The 18,913-nt window shown below is 55.1% G+C and overlaps 6 protein-coding genes across 6 annotated transcripts; 4 read left to right on the top strand and 2 right to left on the bottom strand.

The window, feature by feature from the left end:
* Window positions 1-1,911: 1,911 nt before the first annotated feature.
* LAESUDRAFT_637228 (uncharacterized protein) lies at window positions 1,912-2,370 on the top strand (the record flags this gene model as incomplete). Its single annotated transcript, XM_040903465.1, has 1 exon — window positions 1,912-2,370. A coding segment is annotated over one exon (459 nt), but the record flags the coding sequence as incomplete, so codon positions are not given.
* A 944-nt stretch (window positions 2,371-3,314) lies between these two features.
* Window positions 3,315-5,305, bottom strand: LAESUDRAFT_726637 (uncharacterized protein). The gene is made up of 2 exons (XM_040909072.1): window positions 4,031-5,305; window positions 3,315-3,964 (listed from the first exon to the last, which is right to left on the bottom strand). Exons 1-2 carry the CDS (start codon window positions 5,265-5,267, stop codon window positions 3,465-3,467), a joined length of 1,737 nt encoding a protein of 578 aa, XP_040763449.1. The 5' UTR covers window positions 5,268-5,305; the 3' UTR covers window positions 3,315-3,464.
* A 445-nt stretch (window positions 5,306-5,750) lies between these two features.
* LAESUDRAFT_726635 (BRF1-domain-containing protein) lies at window positions 5,751-8,871 on the top strand. The gene is made up of 9 exons (XM_040909071.1): window positions 5,751-5,967; window positions 6,024-6,084; window positions 6,291-6,401; window positions 6,481-6,547; window positions 6,609-6,680; window positions 6,729-6,937; window positions 6,989-8,048; window positions 8,121-8,173; window positions 8,262-8,871. The coding sequence occupies exons 2-9, from the start codon at window positions 6,082-6,084 to the stop codon at window positions 8,724-8,726; spliced, it is 2,040 nt and encodes a 679-aa protein (XP_040763448.1). The 5' UTR covers window positions 5,751-5,967; window positions 6,024-6,081; the 3' UTR covers window positions 8,727-8,871.
* Window positions 8,872-9,586: 715 nt separating this feature from the next.
* Window positions 9,587-11,400, top strand: LAESUDRAFT_655083 (uncharacterized protein; the record flags this gene model as incomplete). Its single annotated transcript, XM_040904531.1, has 2 exons — window positions 9,587-9,865; window positions 9,916-11,400. 2 exons carry the CDS (start codon window positions 9,587-9,589, stop codon window positions 11,398-11,400), a joined length of 1,764 nt encoding a protein of 587 aa, XP_040763447.1.
* Window positions 11,401-12,934: 1,534 nt separating this feature from the next.
* Window positions 12,935-15,273, top strand: LAESUDRAFT_680776 (uncharacterized protein). The gene is made up of 2 exons (XM_040905741.1): window positions 12,935-13,230; window positions 13,291-15,273. The coding sequence occupies exons 1-2, from the start codon at window positions 12,988-12,990 to the stop codon at window positions 14,830-14,832; spliced, it is 1,785 nt and encodes a 594-aa protein (XP_040763446.1). The 5' UTR covers window positions 12,935-12,987; the 3' UTR covers window positions 14,833-15,273.
* A 510-nt stretch (window positions 15,274-15,783) lies between these two features.
* On the bottom strand, window positions 15,784-18,708 carry LAESUDRAFT_726630 (terpenoid cyclases/Protein prenyltransferase). Its single transcript, XM_040909070.1, has 10 exons — window positions 18,307-18,708; window positions 18,019-18,174; window positions 17,886-17,969; window positions 17,657-17,805; window positions 17,136-17,540; window positions 16,901-16,988; window positions 16,560-16,693; window positions 16,304-16,440; window positions 16,028-16,160; window positions 15,784-15,943 (listed from the first exon to the last, which is right to left on the bottom strand). Exons 1-9 carry the CDS (start codon window positions 18,624-18,626, stop codon window positions 16,062-16,064), a joined length of 1,572 nt encoding a protein of 523 aa, XP_040763445.1. The 5' UTR covers window positions 18,627-18,708; the 3' UTR covers window positions 15,784-15,943; window positions 16,028-16,061.
* Between the last annotated feature and the right edge of the window lie 205 nt (window positions 18,709-18,913).

Here is an 18,913-nt window from a genome sequence, read left to right as displayed (position 1 = left end):
TCGCCGGGAATAGGTTCCCTTATGAACGACGTTTATTCTCCTCGAGCGTTTCTAGCTCAGGGAAGCCGCTTCCATATTCGGCCTCAATATGGATGTCGGTGGGAGGGCAAAGGATGTGGCGCACATGCAGTTCGACGAAACCAAAGTCGTACTCGGACTTCTTCGGGACCACCAGCAGAGAGGAGTCAGCTAAGCTTGACCAACGGGAGATGCAACGAATGCGAGGCAGATGGCAGGATTTTCTGCACTCGGGCGGGGCATGCACTTGCTTGACATGATAGAGAACGAGCATAGAGTCAGCTAAGCTTGACCAACGGGAGATGCAACGAACGTGTGGCAGATGGCAGGATTTTCTGTACTTCGGCGGGCATGTATTTGCTTGTCACGCAAGAAAATGGAGAAGATACAGAGGAACACGCTCTTCCTAGACGAATGGGTCGATGTATGCAGCAGTCGTCTGTCGTTCGAATGTGCTGAGACCTGTGAAGGTAGGTAAAGGTTGCATATGTTCACGCACATAAAATCTTTCCTGCACGTCAACGTCCAGGCGTTAGGGCCATCCGGCTTGAAAGCCAATGCCATTCAGTGTCTAGACGGATGCTAACGCGCCCGGTCATATAAATAAAAGGGGGTATACAACCGGGTGGACATTGAAGTCAGCACGTACACTGCGCGGCCAGCGGTCCGCTCCCCAGGCGCGACGCGTTTGTTGTAGCTACCTGTGCGTACTACGCTTTCCCCCCTCTCTCTGCTGGCCGAATATCAACAGCCCTGTGTCTCGCTGTGTAGTGTGCGGCACCGTACCGATAGATGTGAATAAGCTGAATTTGCTTGACTCCCCAAGCGCCGATGCAGAGCTTTCAGACACGCATGTCCTTGATCCGACTTGGATGGCCATAAGTGGTGCCAGTGGCCAGGAATGTACCACGCAGTGCTCCGGTGGAAGCTGGCGATGAAGCCATTTGAACCGCGTGGAATGATGACTTGCTGTGACGCTGGCTGTGTCCACAACGTTCGCTGCCTTGTTGCGATGATCTGCTGTCTTCAGTATATCGTCCTTGTGTCCACCGCTGGTATCCGGATATCATCGATTCATCGACCATGCTCAGCGCACATATCAGTGTTTGATGCATAGCTCCAGCAATGAGGATAGCGCTGAGCGTGCGTTGCGCTGGTCCTAACCTTTTTTGTAACACAATGCAGGCTTGCGGTCTGGACTTGATACTAGAGGTGTTATATGGAATGTAACCTGTATCAAGTTCCGTAACAGCTGTGCGCGTGAGAATGGACCACAGATATTTGGGCAATCGTGGTGAGCAGCCGGTGAGATCTGTGAGAGGCCAGGATCTATATGGAGAATTCCGGGTAATAAAGCGGTACCGACCATGCCATGTTCGCCTCGCAACTAGCAGTACTGGTCCCTTCTTCACGCCCGCTTGGCTGTGCAAGGCTGTGTGGTCGCTCTAAATGCAAACGTTCTAGTGCCGACGCCTTGAATGACAGCAGCCTTTGAAAAACTGAGGTCGGCGTTAAGCTGTACAGCCTGACGTATCCGGTGCATATCTGTGCTCTGTGTAGCCATACATATATACTAGACCACTCACTGGAGCGGAGCGAGTATCCAAGTATCCGCGCCGCACACCACGGACAGCAAGTTCAAGCACAATGACCAAGGTATGCAGGCTATCTCGACCGCCACAGTGACCAAAGTCTCATCGACCACAGTCTTCCCGCCCTGGATACGCTCCGGCAGCGAGATTTGTAAACTCTTCGTGGGCAGCTTCTGTCCAAAACGACGTACAGGCACGTCCATACACCGATAATACTTGTATCTGTCGTAGACTTACCATATGCTGACAGTTCGCAAGGTTGCCGCTATCGTCGAGCCTTCTCGTCCGCGGGCTGCGTACCTGGGCCGTTCTCATAGGCATCGACGACTACGAGCACGCATCTCGACTGAACGGCGCCGTCAAAGATGCGCTCGACGTCCGAGATTACCTCCTCGGCTCGCTGCACGTTCCCCAAGAGCACATCCGCACGCTCACGAATGGTGACGCCACACGGAAACGCATCCTCGACACGCTCTACACCTTTCTGCGGGATAACGACAACATCGAGCGTGGTGACGCCGTTCTCGTCTATTTCGCCGGCCACGGGACGACGTATCCCTCGCCATCCACGGAGTGCCCCTCGGAGACGGTAGAAGCAATCCTCCCTCGCGACCGTGGAAGCTCGAGGTTCCCAACAGGAAAGCGCACGCCCGACATCAGCGACCGGGAGATCCAGCTGTTCATGGGGGAGCTGCGGGACGCAAAGAGCGAGAACATCACCGTGATCCTCGACTGCTGCTTCTCAGCTGGCAGCAGCAACCGCTGCGCGCTGACAAAAGCCCGCTACGAGCCCCCGCTGGAGGGCCAGCTGGACGCGATGCTCGCTGCGGCAGAGCGGAATGCGAGGAAGCGGTGGGCGCCGGGGAGCGTGACGAGGAGCGATTGGAAGCCTGATATGTCCTCGCATGTCGTGCTCGTCGCGTGTCGGGAGGACGAGGTGGCAGAGGACACGCCGCAAGGAGGGTCCTTCACGCAGGCACTGTTGCGGACGCTGCGCCGTGCGCCCACACATAATCTGACGTACCTCAGCCTTGTTGAGGCGGTTCTGGATGTGAACCCGGAGCTGCTCCAGACTCCGGATGTGGCGGGGCGGTGTAGAGACCAGCTGGTGTTCCAGATCGGGTGCTTCGTGAGGGTTAGCGTGAGGCCGCGGAAGCTGCTGCCACCATGGGAGGAGGACTCGTCGGAAGAATCGTTGGTGGCGCCCCGTTTCGTGGAGGTCACATCTGGACACTGAACTTGGAAAACTCAGAGATGTGCCTGTTGTCGCCAAACTGCGGAGAGTGTACGATATAGATGGTTTGGTTCTCCTCGCTTGTTCTGCAGAACAGTCTGTATGAGTATGTATTGATATCTGGAGCCTACCGTTAGCAGTTGGCTCTCATGCACTACCGTCGTCGGTTACAAATCGTTGTTACAGTAACTGTTACCTTGATTATGACCCATCATCCATCAAATCATACAGATTGACCATGGACTTTGAGTTGCCATCTTGAAGTGGTGAGCAAGAAGAGAGCAAAAGAGAAAGAGGGACAAGCACGATTTAGCACCAGAGCAACAAGTGCCCATGTCAACTTTACGTTACCCTTTACCTTAATATCCAACTTTAATTTATCGCACACAAGTTGGAACATGACATGAACACTGTTATTACAAGATACGAAACGAGGTACACACACATTAATAGTACAATATCGGTGTGTGCAGGTATAGTATGAACGGAAGAAGGAAACGAAACGAAACGAACCTACACGACGAGTCTGAGGTCTATCTATACATATATCGTGAATAGAGAGGATAGAGGCTATTAACTATGCACAAAAAGGAAAGTCAAAAAAAATCCAGGCGACGAACCTAGTCGACGATTTCGTAGAGGAAGCAGTTAGGGAACACCTTTTTCATCTGCTTCTCAATCCACCAGTAGGGAGTGAGGTACGTGACGTCAAACTCTCCATTCGTGCCAGCACCACCAACGAGCAGCCCGACGACGCGGCCCTTCGAGTCGACCACTATGGCGCCAGAGTCGCCACGAGCAGAAAACGCGCCGTCCTTGTTGCTGTAAGGGTACACGGCGATCTCGATCGACGTCTTCTTGATGCCGTGCTCGGGGTACCTGCGAACGAACGACTCCATGCCCGCGAGGCGACCGAGAGTGGTGCCTGTGGTCTTCCCGTTCTTGACGACAATCAGACACTTCTCGCCGTTGGCATCGAGCTGCTGTGGCTTGCGGATCTCGTCGTCCTTTACGACGCCTCTGACCTGGAGGAGCCCGCCGGGGGGGTACTTGAAGTCCGACCGGCCCTCAGGGTGAGGGTGCATCTTCAGGATAAAGTCGGCCGCCGAAATCTTGCCGCCTGGATATTTTCATAAAAATACACTAAAACCGGGGACGGTGTTGCCAAGATTAGATGGAAACGCACCGACATATACCTTGTTACCCTGGAAAGTGTCCCAGTCGATCTTGTCGCGGTAGAGATCGATCAGGGCCCAGTCCCGGGTGAAGTGCTTGGGGCCGTCGTCGACGGCAATCGCAGGGGCGTGGACGACATAACCAATCACACGTTGGTTCGGAGTTGTCCAGTTCTTGGTGACCTCGTCATGGATCTCATTTACGTCCTCGATCCTCCTCCTCGCCTTTGCCACCAGGTCCTCGTAGTCCTCGCGCGCGCGAGTCTTCTTGAGCGCCTCGCCCTCAACGACCGCACCCAACCTCTCAAGCTCCTCGTCCCATGTCTTGATGGAGAGAAGCTCATGGCCGATGGTACTCATCATACGGTTGATGGCATCGGTGTAGGCATCAGTGCCAAGGACGACAATCTCCTGACAAGCCTGGCTGCTGTGCTTGCGCGATAGGAGCGGGTCACAGTGTGTGGGAGGTGGGCGAGCGACGTGGCCGGCGGTGAGAAGGAAGACACGGTTGCTCTGGCTGCTTTCGCGGAGATAGACGGCACCTGTGCCCTCGTAGTGAGGTGTCTTGAGCGGAGCGATCTGGATGCCAAGCGCAGGAGTGAAGGGGCTACGAAGCTCGGGGACGGGGTCGACAGAGGGGTCGAAGGAGAGAAGCTTTGGGCCAATGGACTGGGTGACAACAGACTCACGAAATGCAACCTCGACATCGGGGAACCCCTCTCGAGCCAGGATATCCTTGCAGCCCTCGGCTGCAACCTTGGCAGCCTCGAAGATGAGAGTCCCAGGGATGATCCCTATCCAGAGATAGAGAGCACTGACATCTTCCTGCCCTGCCTCGGCAAAACGAACGGGGTCGATCGACGACCACTTGACCTCGCGGGAGTCGAGGTGCTCGCAGATGAGCTGGCCAATATCGAGCCAGCGGTCTTGTATCGGATGTTCACAGACCGGGCGGGCCTCTCGCAGAATGCGCTGCGCCTCGGGACCCATGCGCACAGGCCAGGCATCGCCGGTTTTGAAGACGCAGGGAGGGTTGCTGGGCAGGCCGTAGAAGTCGGTGAAAGCCGCAGGGTAGGAGTCGGAGAGACGGGACTCAGGGGCGACGATGTCCTGGACGTCCTCGTCGAGGCCGTGTGTGCTAAAGGTGGAGACGGGCGAGACGGGCGACTGGCTGCCCGCTTGCTGAGCAGCGATAGCTATACAACAGACGAAGAAGTCGTTGAGATCGACGGAGGTGTTGGATGCCATTGGAAAGAGAGAGAGAGAGCAAAGACGAAAGGTAAGTTATATGAGGAAATAGGAAAATGCCAAGGGACGCACGTTAGGGGCAGGGCAGAGTCGACTGTGGGGAGGGCAAAATGCCAGGTCCCTTTTTATATCGAGACTCTATATGTATTCTTGATATCCGGAAGCTGCTATTAGTAGTTGGCTTTCATGGACTACCGTCGTCTGTTGTCAATCGTTGTTATCTTACCTGTTACCTTGTTTATGACCTGTCACCCATGAAATCTATACAAGCTGATGCATGAACAGTTTGACAGTGCGAGGAATTCACCTGATGCTCGTACCGTTCTGCGGTGACCGGTCTGAAGACTTGAATTCGAAGTATCTCGCAGGTCCGGTGGCACACGGCCCGGTGACCGCTCGTGACTTGGCGTGAGGAGGCTGTGACAGAGCGCGAGCGTCACGAAGGGGCACACGTCACGGCCCCTTTACTGTCCCGGCCTCCGGCTAGCTTTTGCTCTGAATCTGAGACTATTCACACTCGTGCGCTTTCCCTCTGTACTTATATGTCTGGACGCGCGTCCTCGTCATTATTCGGGGGTGCTGTTGTGTCTACTCGCTGTTGATCCTAGTCGACGTCTTGTCTAGCGAAAATCTTGCTGAACGGAAGTACACCTCGGGTTTTCGAGACGCGCGTATCTTTTGTTGCGTATACTCTATCCTTGTGGGCATTCATCAGATTGTCTTGATATGAGGGCGTACTTGACGTACGTTGCGCAGATTTGTAAGCTATACCCCATAGACCGCGGAGAGCCACAGCCCGAAACGTTCTGCGAAGATGGTAAGTCCGTGCCTTACCTCCCCTACTCTGTGTTTTCACTGATGTTTTGTCATCTGTCGCACAATACGCACCGTTAACTCCTCGACGCTCTCATTTGCTATCGCGTATCGCCCTCAAAACCCCTCGTTGATTGATGCTTCCGTCGATTGATCGCGGTGACTCCCTTCTTACAATCGTGATGTCTACGTCGCATCAATGGCGGTTAGACGGTCTGCACAGACTGTGGTGGAACGGTCATCGAGTATGACGCAGCTGCTGGAAACGGGTTCTGCGTGCAGTGTGGGACGGTTGTGGAGGAGAACACGATAGTCAGCGAAGTGCATTTATCTCCTCCTTGACGCCTGTAAACCCTACTGAATCTGCGTCGGTTCGCAATTTTTGCCCTGTCATGTTTAGGTAGTCTTCGGTGAGACGAGCACTGGTGCTGCGATGGTGCAGGGGAGTTTCGTGGGGCAAGGAGCAAGTGCGTAAGCGGCGATTCATGCGACATGAGCATTGACTGAGTTGATCCCTGCTTTTCGTAGCCCGCGCAAGGATGGGTGGCATATTTGGAAACAGGGGCAACAGCGAGAGCCGGGAGCAGACTATTGCAAACGGTATGCTGACCGACTCTATTATCTTCCCGTATGCTTACGTATTCACAGCAAGTCGGAAAATTCAGCAAGTCGCCAACGCGTTGCGCCTCTCAGAGGTAGTCTCACTCGCGGCTACACGGCTTTACACGCTTGCGGTCGAGCACAAGTTCACGAAGGGACGCAGGAGCATGAACGTCGTCGCGATATGCCTCTACGTTGCATGTCGCCAGAAGGAGACGAGGAACTATATGCTCATTGATTTCTCAGATCTACTCCAGGTATGGTCCGAGTTATGATATCTATGTGGTTACTTGACTGATGTATTCTAGGTGAATGTGTTCGAGCTCGGCCACACGTACCTCCAGCTTGTGCAGACGCTCAACTTGCGTTTGCCGCTCGTCGATCCCTCACATTACATCTCCCGCTTTGCTGCTTTGCTCGAGTTTGGGGAGGAGACACATCAAGTAGCGATGGATGCCGTGCGCCTCGTACAGCGATTCGACCGCGACTGGATGACTCGCGGAAGGCGACCAGCAGGCATTTGCGGCGCCTCCTTATTGCTCGCTGCGCGCATGAACAACTTCCGGCGGAGTGTCTCGGAGATCGTGCAGGTCGTCAAGATCGCTGATACCACCCTGAAGAAGCGCCTCGAGGAGTTCCGGCTTACGCCCAGTGGTGCGCTGACGCTTGCCGACTTCAGAACGGTATGGTTGGAGGAGGAGATGGACCCGCCTGCGTACACGAAGGGCAAGGAGAAGGAGGAACGAGAGAAGGAGGAGCGGGAGGGCGGAGGGAAGAAAGAGAAGGAGAAAGGTAAGGGCAAGGGCAAGGGCAGGAAGCGGAAACGTAAGCGCGGCGAAGAATCGGACGGAGAGGACGTACGTGAACTGCGATACGAGGACGGACATTTAGAGCTGCCGCCTATGCCGTACCCGCAGATCGATCCTACGCTCCTGAACCAAGGCATCCTGGCCGGGACGTCGCAGACTCCGCTGTTCCTTCCGGAAGAAGGTGAAGGGCCAGAGGAAAGCATCGACCCGAGTCTGTTGCAGCCACCGCCTTCTTTGACGAGTACGCTGTTCGTGCAAGGGCTAGCTTTGGATCAAGTGCTATCTACGTCTTCACGGCCTCCTTCGCCCCTAGAGGAGACGGTCGACGCTGCGGTGGCGATGGAGGTCTCTGACTTTCTTGTGAATCCGCAAGGGGCGGTGCTCAGCTCTGCGCTGGACGAGGCGGAAGAGCGGCGTCGGGCGCATTTTGCTGGGGATGACGAGCTGATGGGCTTGGATGACGAGGAGCTGGACCGGTTCATCTTGACTGAGGAAGAGGTCAGGATCAAGGAGCGGGTGTGGGTGGAGATAAACAAGGACTATTTGGAAGCTATTGCAGGTGAGTCTGAATGTGATGTTTTGTTTCAGTGTGAGACGCGATGCATGCGGTTGCTAAACGGTATGCGCACAGCTAAAACAGAACTTCAACAAAATGAAGAACTCAAGGATAAGAAAAGTCGCAAGGTTCGTATCCGAGTGATGGCAGACTATTTTCTCGAAATAGATGTTCCGCATCTTGCGTGGGTTTGACTGACATTGTCCCTCTGTGCAGCGTCGAAAAACAAGCCACAAGCCGCGAGACGTGACGACGCCGCATGGGAGCACTGTTGCCGAGTCTGTCCGCAACCTGATCAAGAAGAACCCGAAGTACAGCAAGCGCATCAACTATGATGCGCTCAAGGATCTTTTTACCGACGACACCAAGGCATCGAGGGTTCCTATGGGTCCTGAGGTGGACGAGAAGGATAACGACCTGTATGTGATGGACGAGAAGAGCGAGGGCGAGGGGGTGCTCATCGTCGAGGAGGCCGGTGGAGGCGTTGGTATGACGCTGCAGCGCTCGCGCTCGACGAGCAAGACTCCACGAGAAGGGAAGACTGTTGTCGTCGTTGATGAGAGTAGAGAAGAGGTTGAGGTTGGTGAGGGTGATGAGGATGCTATGGGCGAGGATGAGGATGAGGGTAGCGAGAAGGGGAATGAGTATGCTGATTGGGATGCGTATGAGCAGGAGGTGTGATGCTGGATTTGGGGATGGATATGCCAGTTCTGTTTTTCGTGTCGGCGGTCAGGTAATAGATCCTGTACTACTGTAGCTGCTTTCCGTAGATAATTTGGTCCGGTCCTATGTTGAACAACGACACAAGACCGATCGAGTATTCCGCATAAACGAACTCCTCGTGAGACTAACGTTGATACGCTCAGGCCGTTGACCGGCGATGCCGTCACATGTATTCGCGTCTGCGCCATCCAGGATTGATGCCGGAGACGTGCCGTATCATAAGCGTTCTGATGTCGAGGTCTCGTAACGAGTAGATGCGTTGAATTTCTGTTCACTCATCGTGTAACATATATAGAGAGGGGCGTTGGGCAGGCCTTCGCGCATCTTCGTATCTTCACCCGGAGCTCTAGCACCTTCAGGTATTTTAGCTTGCCTTCGCATGTCTCTATTTTTCCGCCTTATGCCCCGCATTTCAGGCTTGGTGTGCAAGACTCCAGTATACAGGTAAGTAACAGAATATTTATTGTCTGAAATCTCCACTGTACAGAGTCCATGAACCAGTGATATAGGTGACCCTCGAATGTGTGACTCGTCGTCTAAAACTATCTTGCAGCTCGTTTCCGACTCGAACTCACGGTCGGGACTCGGAGGTTGTGAAGGTGAATCCGGCGCCAACAGCTGCAATGAGCGCTAACGACTGTCACGGACCACAGACGCGTTGGTCACGTGTCACACGCGGGGAACGGCCTGGAATGGCGCGGTTCGCGCACTCAAATTCAAGCTCAAGTTTCAACTTGAACGCGAACGGTGGCTCATCCACTTTTCGCCCACCCTTGACTCTATTTCTCTGCTAACTAGGCTTTGTCTCATCGCGTGCCATGGAGAGCGACGGAAGACCTCATAACAAGGGACCTCCCAATCGACTCTGTGCTATCAGGGTGACTTGTATCGGCTACGACTCCACCATCCGTCGCGTGCTGGATATCCCAGAGATTATCGAGCTCATCTTCAGCTTCTTGGAGAAGCGTAACAATGTCGTCAATGCCTGCGTCTGCAAACGGTGGTCTGAGATTGCCCTCGACGCCGTCTGGCGCGATGTGGATAATCTGAATGTGTTGTTCAGTCTTCTGGCTCCTCTAGGGCAGGCCAGCAGATACGTGAGCCAATTTTTCGCCCGAGCGATGTCGAGTACTGATCGTTACTGCAGGCACCGGTGACTTTTACCAGAACACTGAACCCAGACGACTGGCGCCGCTTCGCTCACTACGCTCGACGTGTGCGAAAGTTATCGTACACCGAGGACAGGTCCGAACAGGGTCTATGCTCATCTATCTTCGACGAAATCGCACGCTCGCGCATGGCCATCAGCATCCTCCCCAACCTGCACACGCTCGAGTGGCGCACCATGCGGCTCCGCCATGCCCTGCCTTTCATGGGCGAGAGCGTGCGCGACTTCCGCGTCGAGCTGCACGACTGCGCCGCTCACCCGCTCTCGACGTTCCTTGAGGATGTGGCGGAGCGCATGCCGCATCTCACCAGCCTCGATCTGTCGTTCGGCTTCCCCGTGCGGGACCTTGAAGACGGCCTCACCACGCTTCTCAAGCAGCTCACGAAGCTGACGCGGATCATCATGCCGCTGTATACGATATCGTCGCGGATCGTGGAGTCCGTGTCGATGCTGCCCGCTCTGACCTGCCTGCAGTTTGAATATGAAGAGAGGCAGGGCCAAGGCGAAAAGCGCGACGTGCAGGAGTTCGCGCCGAGGCTGCAGGAAGGCGCGTTCCCTGCGCTGTACGACCTGAACCTCAGCGTCAACCTCCCCGACATGACGCGCTTCCTAAACAGCAAATTCTCGCCGGCCAATCTGACCTCGCTGTACGTGCACGTCCTGTCCAGCGTCGTGCCCGACGTCCTCACAGAGTTCCTGCTCGCCGTGTCCGAGAGCTGCAAGCTGCTCACCGCGCTCTACGTCGATCTCTACGCGACGCCGGACGCCCTCGACTCAATCGAGCGTCTCGAGGCGAAGCGTCTCGCGTGGGAGCATTTGCGGCCGCTGCTGTCGTTCCGCACGCTCAAGACTTTCGAGCTGCGGTGGGACCTTCCTCTGCGCATCACCGAGGTCGACATCGCGGAGCTCGCGTCCGGGTGGCCCACGCTCGAGGTGCTCATGCTCAACTGCGAGCCGCTCATCCCGCTCGGGGTGTCCTCGCTCACGCTCAGCACACTCGTCTACTTCGCTGAACATTGCCCGAACCTGCGCGAGCTCGGGCTGTATATAACGGGTAATGTGGAGTGCCTCCCCGCGCCCGTGCCGTTCCGGAAGCTGTCGAAGCTCTGCGTCGGCGTGTCGAGCATTGGCGCAGCAGCGCCCGCGGCGCTGTTCCTGAGCAAGGTGCTCCCGCCGGGGTGCGATGTGATCCCTGGGGTGAGCTGGCCGGACAGCCTCGGCATGCTTGAGGTGGAGGGCAACTCGGAGATGCTCGGGTTGATGCAGCGCCGCGCGACGGAGTGGTATAATCAGTGGGCGGAGGTGTCGCGCATGCTGCCGCTACTGACGCGCTTGCGCGCGGAGGAACGTGCGCGCCAGGAGGGGCTGCAGAGGGAGGTGGAGGATTTGAGGGTGAGGTGTAAGGTGTTGGAGGATAGGGCTGCGTTGCCTGATACTGAGGATGGGCGGTGTGTGATTGCATGAGGGCTTTGTGGTTCGTGACATGCTTCTGGATCATGCGTGCGTCATCTGTTATAATGCTGAGATAATGAAATGTGCAAACGAAGTGCTTGGTTTCAAGATTTATTTGCTCTACAGGCTTGTTTGTTCGATTGCTTTTTGGCTACTCTGTGTTCTTCCTCCTGCTACTTTGGATCCGCTACCAGCGTCCGTACTATCCCTTACCAATTCCCTCTGTCTGCTGATATATCTCGGCGAATGCTCTTACCCGACCAGCGTCAGGACCCCGCTGTTTATGTCTTTCCCCATTGATCAGTACTGCAACGTTATTTCTCCGCGTGTTTGATTCCCAGCGCTACTCGACGGAACTCGGTGTACCTTGCTAATAAGGTTGACAGAGCATTAATTACAAAGCGGCTCGTGCGGCAGCGGAAAGGGACAAGGCAGCTGGCTCTCAATAAATTCTCGAACTCGATGGATGCTGCCTCTGATGTCATCCAGCTGTCAAACCATCCTTTCCCCCGGGTACAACAATCAAACGATCAGACCAATATCGTGCCTTTTTTTCGAGGGAAGATGCAAGGATCCTTCTGCATCTTTTCCAAAGTTTAGAGGGGGATGCCGAGCGCCAGAGAACCTGCCTGTTTGAAGAAAGATTTTGATGCCCGGCGCGCGAAGAAGCAACATCAAGAGCTGAAACACGGATCACTACATAATACGATGTGGCCAGCGGCACGCCTGTGGTGGACCGATATCATCGATAGGGTTCTTCTTGATGACCGGAGTCAGACAACGTCGTGCCTGGTGCAATACCGGCGCTCTCGTGGAGGCGAATGTGTCATGAGAGGCCCGTAGGGTCCAGCCCATGAGCATAAGGCCTGAGACCAGATGATATGACGCTGCGTCGAGACTTGCTCGAGGTGCGGGGGAGAGCTTGAGAATAGCTCCTGCGATACCGTCGCACGCGCGAGATGAATGGAGATCCGTGGGCGGCGGGAGAACCGCCAGAATATCACCAGGTGTTCGTGTTCTGCCTGTGGTATTTTTCCAAGGGGAAAGGGGTTCTACAAACATGCGTGTACTAGGGTCTGGAACGATCAGTTGCAACTGTTCATCCTTACTTGTTGCCGAGATGGACAGTTACAGGTAGTGGCGCTTCCGGGCGGGACCAGTAGCAGCTCTGTTGAATTGAATAGATAAGCGCAAAAATAGTTGAGATGGATGAATGCGCTGCTAGTGATACGTCTCATTCATTCACAGTTAATTTTGGATGTCATTAGGCGGCAGTCCCCACAACGCTCAGCGCTCAGCCTGATAATGATCTTGCAACGCGCCGGCGGGGATTGAGAAGAGAAGCAGTTCGCAAGGACGCCGACGCCACGTGTGCGCGGCGCGTAGCGTCCTCGGCTCGAATACGGGGATTCCACAGCCGACGAGCCAATCGGAAGGCCGGGCTAGGGGCCCGGGGTCTCCGGGAACCGGGGGCATCGCGCCACGTGGGTGGCCATCGCGTCCTAATTGCCCGGTATATAGACCGAAGCAGTCGATCGCCGGCCTCCAAGAATCGCATCCCAGCTGCTTGTCTGAGCCCTTATTCCGACTCCTCCTCTCATGTCCAGCCCCCCTTCTTCTGCAAAAATATGGGGAATCGACGAATTGATCTCGCTCATATTGTCCAACCTGGACCAGCGGTCGCTTGCTTGGTCAGCTCGCGTTTGCAAGGATTGGGCAGAGTTGGCCTTGGATCTGCTGTGGCGCGACGTCGATGATCTTCCGCGATTGCTCAATATCTTGTGTCCCCTGTCCAAGTCGGAGAAGGCGACGCTGCAGCAAGGATCCACCGTCTATATATACGTCAGTGGATGATTCTTCAATTTCCTGTGACGTCTCAGTGATGCTGACACCATGCGGTAGAAATTCAGGAGACGTATCACCGCGGGCGATTGGAACAATTTCCTGCGTTATACAAAGCGCATTCGTCGACTGGTCTATTGCCAGAAATCTGGAAAGCTATGGCGAAGGCTTCTCGATAATAGTGTCTTCTCTGAGCTCTTCAAGAGCTGTCCAACGCCCGTGCTTCTACCCAATCTCCATACCCTCGTGTGGCATGCAGAATGCGACAAAAAACAGACGTACTCCCTGCCCTTCACCCATGCTCGTCTAAAGCATCTCGACGTACAACTGCATCAACCTGAGCAACCCCTTGCATCTTACCTCCAGCAGATCGCGCGCCGCTCACCGGAGATCACGCACCTCACGCTTCATTTTCTTTCATCCGCACGCATATTCGAAGATGAGATAACATCTTTTTTGCCGAGGCTGAGACGCTTACAGAAGCTCACGTTGCCGTTGTACGGGCTCACCTCGAGAGTCGTCCAAGAACTGTCGCTATCGCCGGACCTCCAGGAAATCTCCCTCAGCATCCCCACGGAATTTGGCAACGGCGATCGCACAGACGTCATGGCTTTCTCTCCTGTCCTGCGTCCGGGTGCGTTTCCTATTATCCAGCGACTGTCCTTCAGTTCAACTCTGCAAGACGCCACGCGCTTTCTCCAAGACCCATTCTTCCCCACTCAGATATTCTCACTATACGTCCACGTCCTGACCATCGTAGAGCCAAGCATAATCAGAGAGTTCTTCACCACAGTCAAACACCGCTGTCCTGCGCTCACGGAGCTGCACGTCGACTTTATGATCTGCCCAGACAGCGCACTGACCGTCCCCGGCCCTCCACTCCACGAACGGCCGGACATCTCCACCTTCCGCCCGCTCTTCGCCTGCAGGCGCCTCACATCCTTCGAGTTCAGATGGGACTACGCGCTCAACCTCACCGACGACGACATGCACGAGTTCGCCACCAGCTGGCCAGCCCTGGAGCACCTCCACCTCCACTGCGAACCCGTCATCGAGTTCACACTGCCCGCCCTAACACTACAAGCCCTCCTCCCCTTCGCGCGACACTGCCCGAACCTGCGCACGCTCGGACTCTACATGGACACCACCGTCCCCCCACCCACCGACTCGGACTCAGCCTCATCGCCCATCACGCCCTTCCCCGCCCTCACCCAGCTCTTCGTCGGCGCCTCCGCCATAACCTCCATCGACACCGCCGCCCTCTTCCTCAGCCAACTCCTCGCCCCGCACTGCTCCCTCATCACCGGCGTGCGCTGGCCAGACGCCTACGGCGTCGCGCTCGACGACGCGGGCATCTTCGACGAGCGCCGCGCGCGCATGTGCGAGTTCTGGGTCCGCTGGAACGAGCTCGCCAAGGTCCTCCCGCTCGTCATACGCGCGCGCGCCGCGGAGCGCGCGCGCGCGGCGGGGATGCTGAGTGAGCTGGAGGCGTGGGTGGTGAAGGGCCGCGCGGAGGCGCTGCGCTGTGAGCGGCTGCAGAGGGAGGTGGTGGCGCTGCAGCTTCGTTGTGGCTCGGTGCAGGCTTCTGTCGCTGACCGCTGAGCGCGCGATGTCGCCGCCGTTGTCTCCCTGGCTCGTATTCCGCCTTCCTATTCTGCCATATGAAGCTTCTTTTCGCCCGTCGGCACCGTCGGCACCTCTTCGTCTCCTTCGCCGCAATAGTGCCTCGTTCTAACTTCTGGCCGACACAAACGGACCTGTAACATACCTGGCAGGCGCGATGCGACCGGTGAAGACCGAACAAGGCGTCGCCATTGTGGCTCACATCTGTTACGTACCACAATCATATGGAAGCAAAGAACACTATTCAACTTAGCAAGCCCATTTTCTAATTCCAGTTCTCGCTCACACATGACTGTCCGCGTACACTCCTACCTACCTGAATGTCTCCCAATACTATACTGGACCCCATACTTATATTATCTCACCCATGTGCCCCGTTCGTGTAGACGCAATTATAGGCGAAGTATGCTTATGTCCAACCGATGCTGCCTCGATGGTGAGATACGATCTGTCGAAGGCACCGATCGTATCGGCTAGTTGGAGCTACTTCGGCTCCTGCGATGGGGGAGGCGGAGGCGGCGCGCGTGTGCATGATAGCCGGCTGGCAGCGCTTCCCGGTCGGGCCCCTTGGCAGCAGGAATGGACGCAAGCGAGAGTCTATACGCCGGTGAAGAGACCTGTCGGGCAGGTCGGAAGCGACGCGATGTATGCTCACTTTCTCGGGCATTCGTGTGACAGTTCGACACTCACACGACTGTATTCCGCCGACGATGTTTGAATGGATACAGGGGAGCCAATGAGACTCCAATTCAATGCCATCTGCGCTCAGAGACACTGCAGCGGGGGCCGCGATTGAATTATAGAAATCCTGATGCACTCAGTTGTCCCAAGCTTTGGTGGGTAAACATCGGTGCCAACGACTTTGCACATCGGCGCATCTATCACATAGACGCGCGCAGATGCCAGGAATGTCCGCGTCCGTCGATAACGTCCGAAGTTTTGAATATTATGATGGTCAGATGAGCTGATATTTGAACGTACACGTAACATAGAGACCATCACATTACTATGACAGGACGTAGTGACTTTTCAATAGCGAAGTTGTGTCCGGCAAACGAACAATCCACAGCCCGGAGCTCGGAGTAAGATCCTGTGTGTATTGAGAATTTGCAGTGCCGACGGCGCCAGTCAATATGTGTAGACATGAGATCAAGCACAGTAGAATGCTACTTACTAGGGTCAAAATTGCAGCATCACGCCGCCGCAGCTCACCTGGCTCTGTGCGGCGGCACGCTTTGCCCATAAAAATGTGTCATCATGAGCTCAGCATGGGTCACTGTGAGGTTGAACAGCGGATGTGTCGCGTTCTACATTCCACGCATCAGAGGGACAGTCAGATCTGTCAATGAAAGCGCGCAAGCATGGTGGCTAGGCACGACGGGGCGTCGCATTGGCCTTGATCACCAGATACTCGGCGGCGTAAGTCCGGAGGGCGAGGGAAGAGACTCACCAAACGGTTTGCATTCCCACCTATGTATATATCTGCGCCCTCGTCTTCTAGCCAGTCCAGCGCGCTAGCAAAACATTCCTTCCGCAATTCATCCAATCGTGCCAATTCATCGGCAGACGCCAACTGCACTGCAGTGCCTAGAAGAGTTGTCCCGTTCGGCACGGGTCGTGGAAACGACGCATGTCAAGTAATTCATGACCGAAGAAAAATAGAACGTTATTCAGATACAGAGCAAGCTGGGAGAAGGGATACGTACCGTCCCTCGATTTCGCTTCGTCTGCTTTCCAGTTCTGCAATAGAACTTTCTTCCTGCTTGCGACAGGTGTGACCCGGTGTTGCGCCGCTGAGAGGCCTGCGAGACAGTATAGGGTATGGTACGAGTCCGCCGGTCTACGAAAATAGTAAACACAACAGCAGAAGCACAGACGCGAGGTGCCAACGCCAAATTGGACAGTTGAGGCAGTCCAGCAGAACCGAATTGGCGCTGATGCAAGGTAAACGCGCATTATGAATGAAGAGGCATCTTTCGCCTCCAATATCGCATGTGGTCACCCGAAAGGATATCGGCATCATTAGTTGACATGGCAAAGCGCTTACTTTGGCGGTTTATCTCTCAGCCCTCCTGCAGAATGCTGTCCGGCATACAGAATATACTCCTGGAGCGCTTCTCGGTTCATAAGCGCATCTGACAGGCGTCAGTCGTATGCAGGTATAAAGACGCAATATTGACGTGCACATGTCAGGGATGGGCATGGGCATCGTGAACCAGTCGGATTACGTGTATTTCCACTATCAGCCCGTCCAATCACAACATGATACACAGACCGCTCACCGTCGACGTCATCCCACGCCTCATCTTCCCCAGCGGCCGTATTGGCGTCTTTCTTCTCTTGCGATGCAGAAGAAGCCGACGTTGCGCTTGGTGATGGACCAAAGAGGGCCTCGACGAGTGCGAAGCAGCCGCCAACCCACCAGCTGTAGCACCCGTCAACGAGCTTGTTCGTGCGCCCCTTGAAGCCGCCAAGCTCGATAGGTATTCCTTGCATGTGTGTGAGCCAGCGCAGAAGCGCGCGGAGATTGATAGATGGAGGAGGAGAGCCAGAAGGAGTAGGATAATATAGATGGATGTAAGGCTGGATGAGCACCCATGATGCCAATGCGCAGAACGTGTATCCGCCGTGCGCTTCGCCCAGAACGGGGCGAGGTGCCGAAGGATCATACTTTACGCCGTTGTCACCTAAGGTGTATAGCGTTGTCAGTTACAAGCACGGATTTCCAACTTGCACTGCGAACGAAGGGGGAAGAGAAAAAGCGACAGGTGCGATACACCATTAACAGAACTGCGACGCTCACCCCCTTCAAAAGCCCATTCTGGAAAAGAGGCATTCCCAAAACCCCCCTCGTATGTCTGACAAGTAACAAGGAACTCGGGGATGCCAGCCAGAAGCTCCGGAGTCATAAGATTGAGTAGAGTAGCAACAGAGAGGAGGCAGTACAAGCCTCTAAATAGTGAGGGCACAGGAGATGTTTAAAGGCATATCAATCAACGCGCGTATCGAGGCAGGCCTCACATAAGACGTACCGAACATCCACCTCCCCGTCGCGAGTTACCAGAAATGACCCATCCTCCTGCTTCAGAGACATGAAAAACTCGTACATCTTCTTGCTTCGTGCGCGTTCAGTGAAGCGGTGAATGCAACTGCAAACGTACTCACCGGTCGATATCGTCCCAAGCGCCCCCCGTACCCGGCTGTCCGACGTTGGCTAAGGCACAGACGGCGGCATACGTCGGCAGTAGATGCGCTGCCTGCCCTGGTCCACCGGAAAATCCGCCATCTGGATGTTGGAGAGCAAGAAGGGTCTCTCTGGCCCTACCAAAGGCAACCTATCAGAGAGTCCCTGAAACTTGGAACTTGTTGGGACGATCTTGTGCACGAGTCGATATAGGACTCGCGCTAGAGGCTACAAGCATCCGCAACCACGGTAACCGTCTCGGTACATACCTTTTCTTCGTTTTATCATCTAACGCTACGCCAAGCACACTGAAACCCTGGAGCGTCCAGAATAACAACCAAGGTTGGCTAGCATCTTGAGAGGTATATCGTTGCGGGAAGCCCTGGAGCAGGTTTCGCAGCAAGAGCTGGAGATGCAAGTCCCGATGAAGCGTCGGTCCTTGTGCTGATGCCCTCGCTCCGCCCTCAAAAGCAGACAGGGGAAGCTGCTGGATGAATATATCCTCGGTGGAAGCCTGAAGATCGGACGTTTGTGTAGGATACCCATCGATGGGAGTGGATCGGAAACGACGATCCTGCGACGTGAACATTGCAGCTCGTGAATGAAGTTATAATTCTGCGCGACGAAGGTGATACGGAATCTTAAGCTCAAGCATGGAAATCAAGAACAAGCGCCAGTGGTATAGGTACAATCGACTTCAAGCGCCAGTTGCGTTAACAAGACTAAGTATTGATTGTCTGGTACTACTGGGTTATCTCAGAGATCTCGCGTACTATATTCAACTTGCCCGCCTTCGATTTTCGCGACAGGATTTCGCTGGACCACCTGTGCTGGTATAACGCCTCCATAGTAGCCATTGAGTGTATGCAGTTGAGC

The sequence above is a fragment of the Laetiporus sulphureus genome (assembly GCF_001632365.1).
Source record: "Laetiporus sulphureus 93-53 unplaced genomic scaffold LAESUscaffold_24, whole genome shotgun sequence".
Lineage (NCBI taxonomy): Eukaryota > Fungi > Basidiomycota > Agaricomycetes > Polyporales > Laetiporaceae > Laetiporus > Laetiporus sulphureus.
This window is presented reverse-complemented; position numbering and strand designations above follow the sequence as displayed.

Excerpts from the sequence above, each read along its gene's own strand:
- LAESUDRAFT_726630 (XM_040909070.1), bottom strand. The coding sequence starts at position 18,626 with ATGTTCACGTCGCAGGATCGTCGTTTCCGATCCACTCCCATCGATGGG. Across the intron at positions 18,175-18,306 it reads GATGATAAAACGAAGAAAAG|GGCCAGAGAGACCCTTCTTG; the intron begins GTATGTACCGAG and ends TGCCTTTGGTAG. Across the intron at positions 17,806-17,885 it reads GACGGGGAGGTGGATGTTCG|AGGCTTGTACTGCCTCCTCT; the intron begins GTACGTCTTATG and ends CTCACTATTTAG.
- LAESUDRAFT_726637 (XM_040909072.1), bottom strand. The coding sequence starts at position 5,267 with ATGGCATCCAACACCTCCGTCGATCTCAACGACTTCTTCGTCTGTTGT. Across the intron at positions 3,965-4,030 it reads GGGTAACAAGGTATATGTCG|GCGGCAAGATTTCGGCGGCC; the intron begins GTGCGTTTCCAT and ends GAAAATATCCAG.
- LAESUDRAFT_680776 (XM_040905741.1), top strand. The coding sequence starts at position 12,988 with ATGTCCAGCCCCCCTTCTTCTGCAAAAATATGGGGAATCGACGAATTG. Across the intron at positions 13,231-13,290 it reads GATCCACCGTCTATATATAC|AAATTCAGGAGACGTATCAC; the intron begins GTCAGTGGATGA and ends ACCATGCGGTAG.
- LAESUDRAFT_726635 (XM_040909071.1), top strand. Across the intron at positions 6,548-6,608 it reads TTTCGTGGGGCAAGGAGCAA|CCCGCGCAAGGATGGGTGGC; the intron begins GTGCGTAAGCGG and ends TGCTTTTCGTAG. Across the intron at positions 8,174-8,261 it reads AGGATAAGAAAAGTCGCAAG|CGTCGAAAAACAAGCCACAA; the intron begins GTTCGTATCCGA and ends CCCTCTGTGCAG.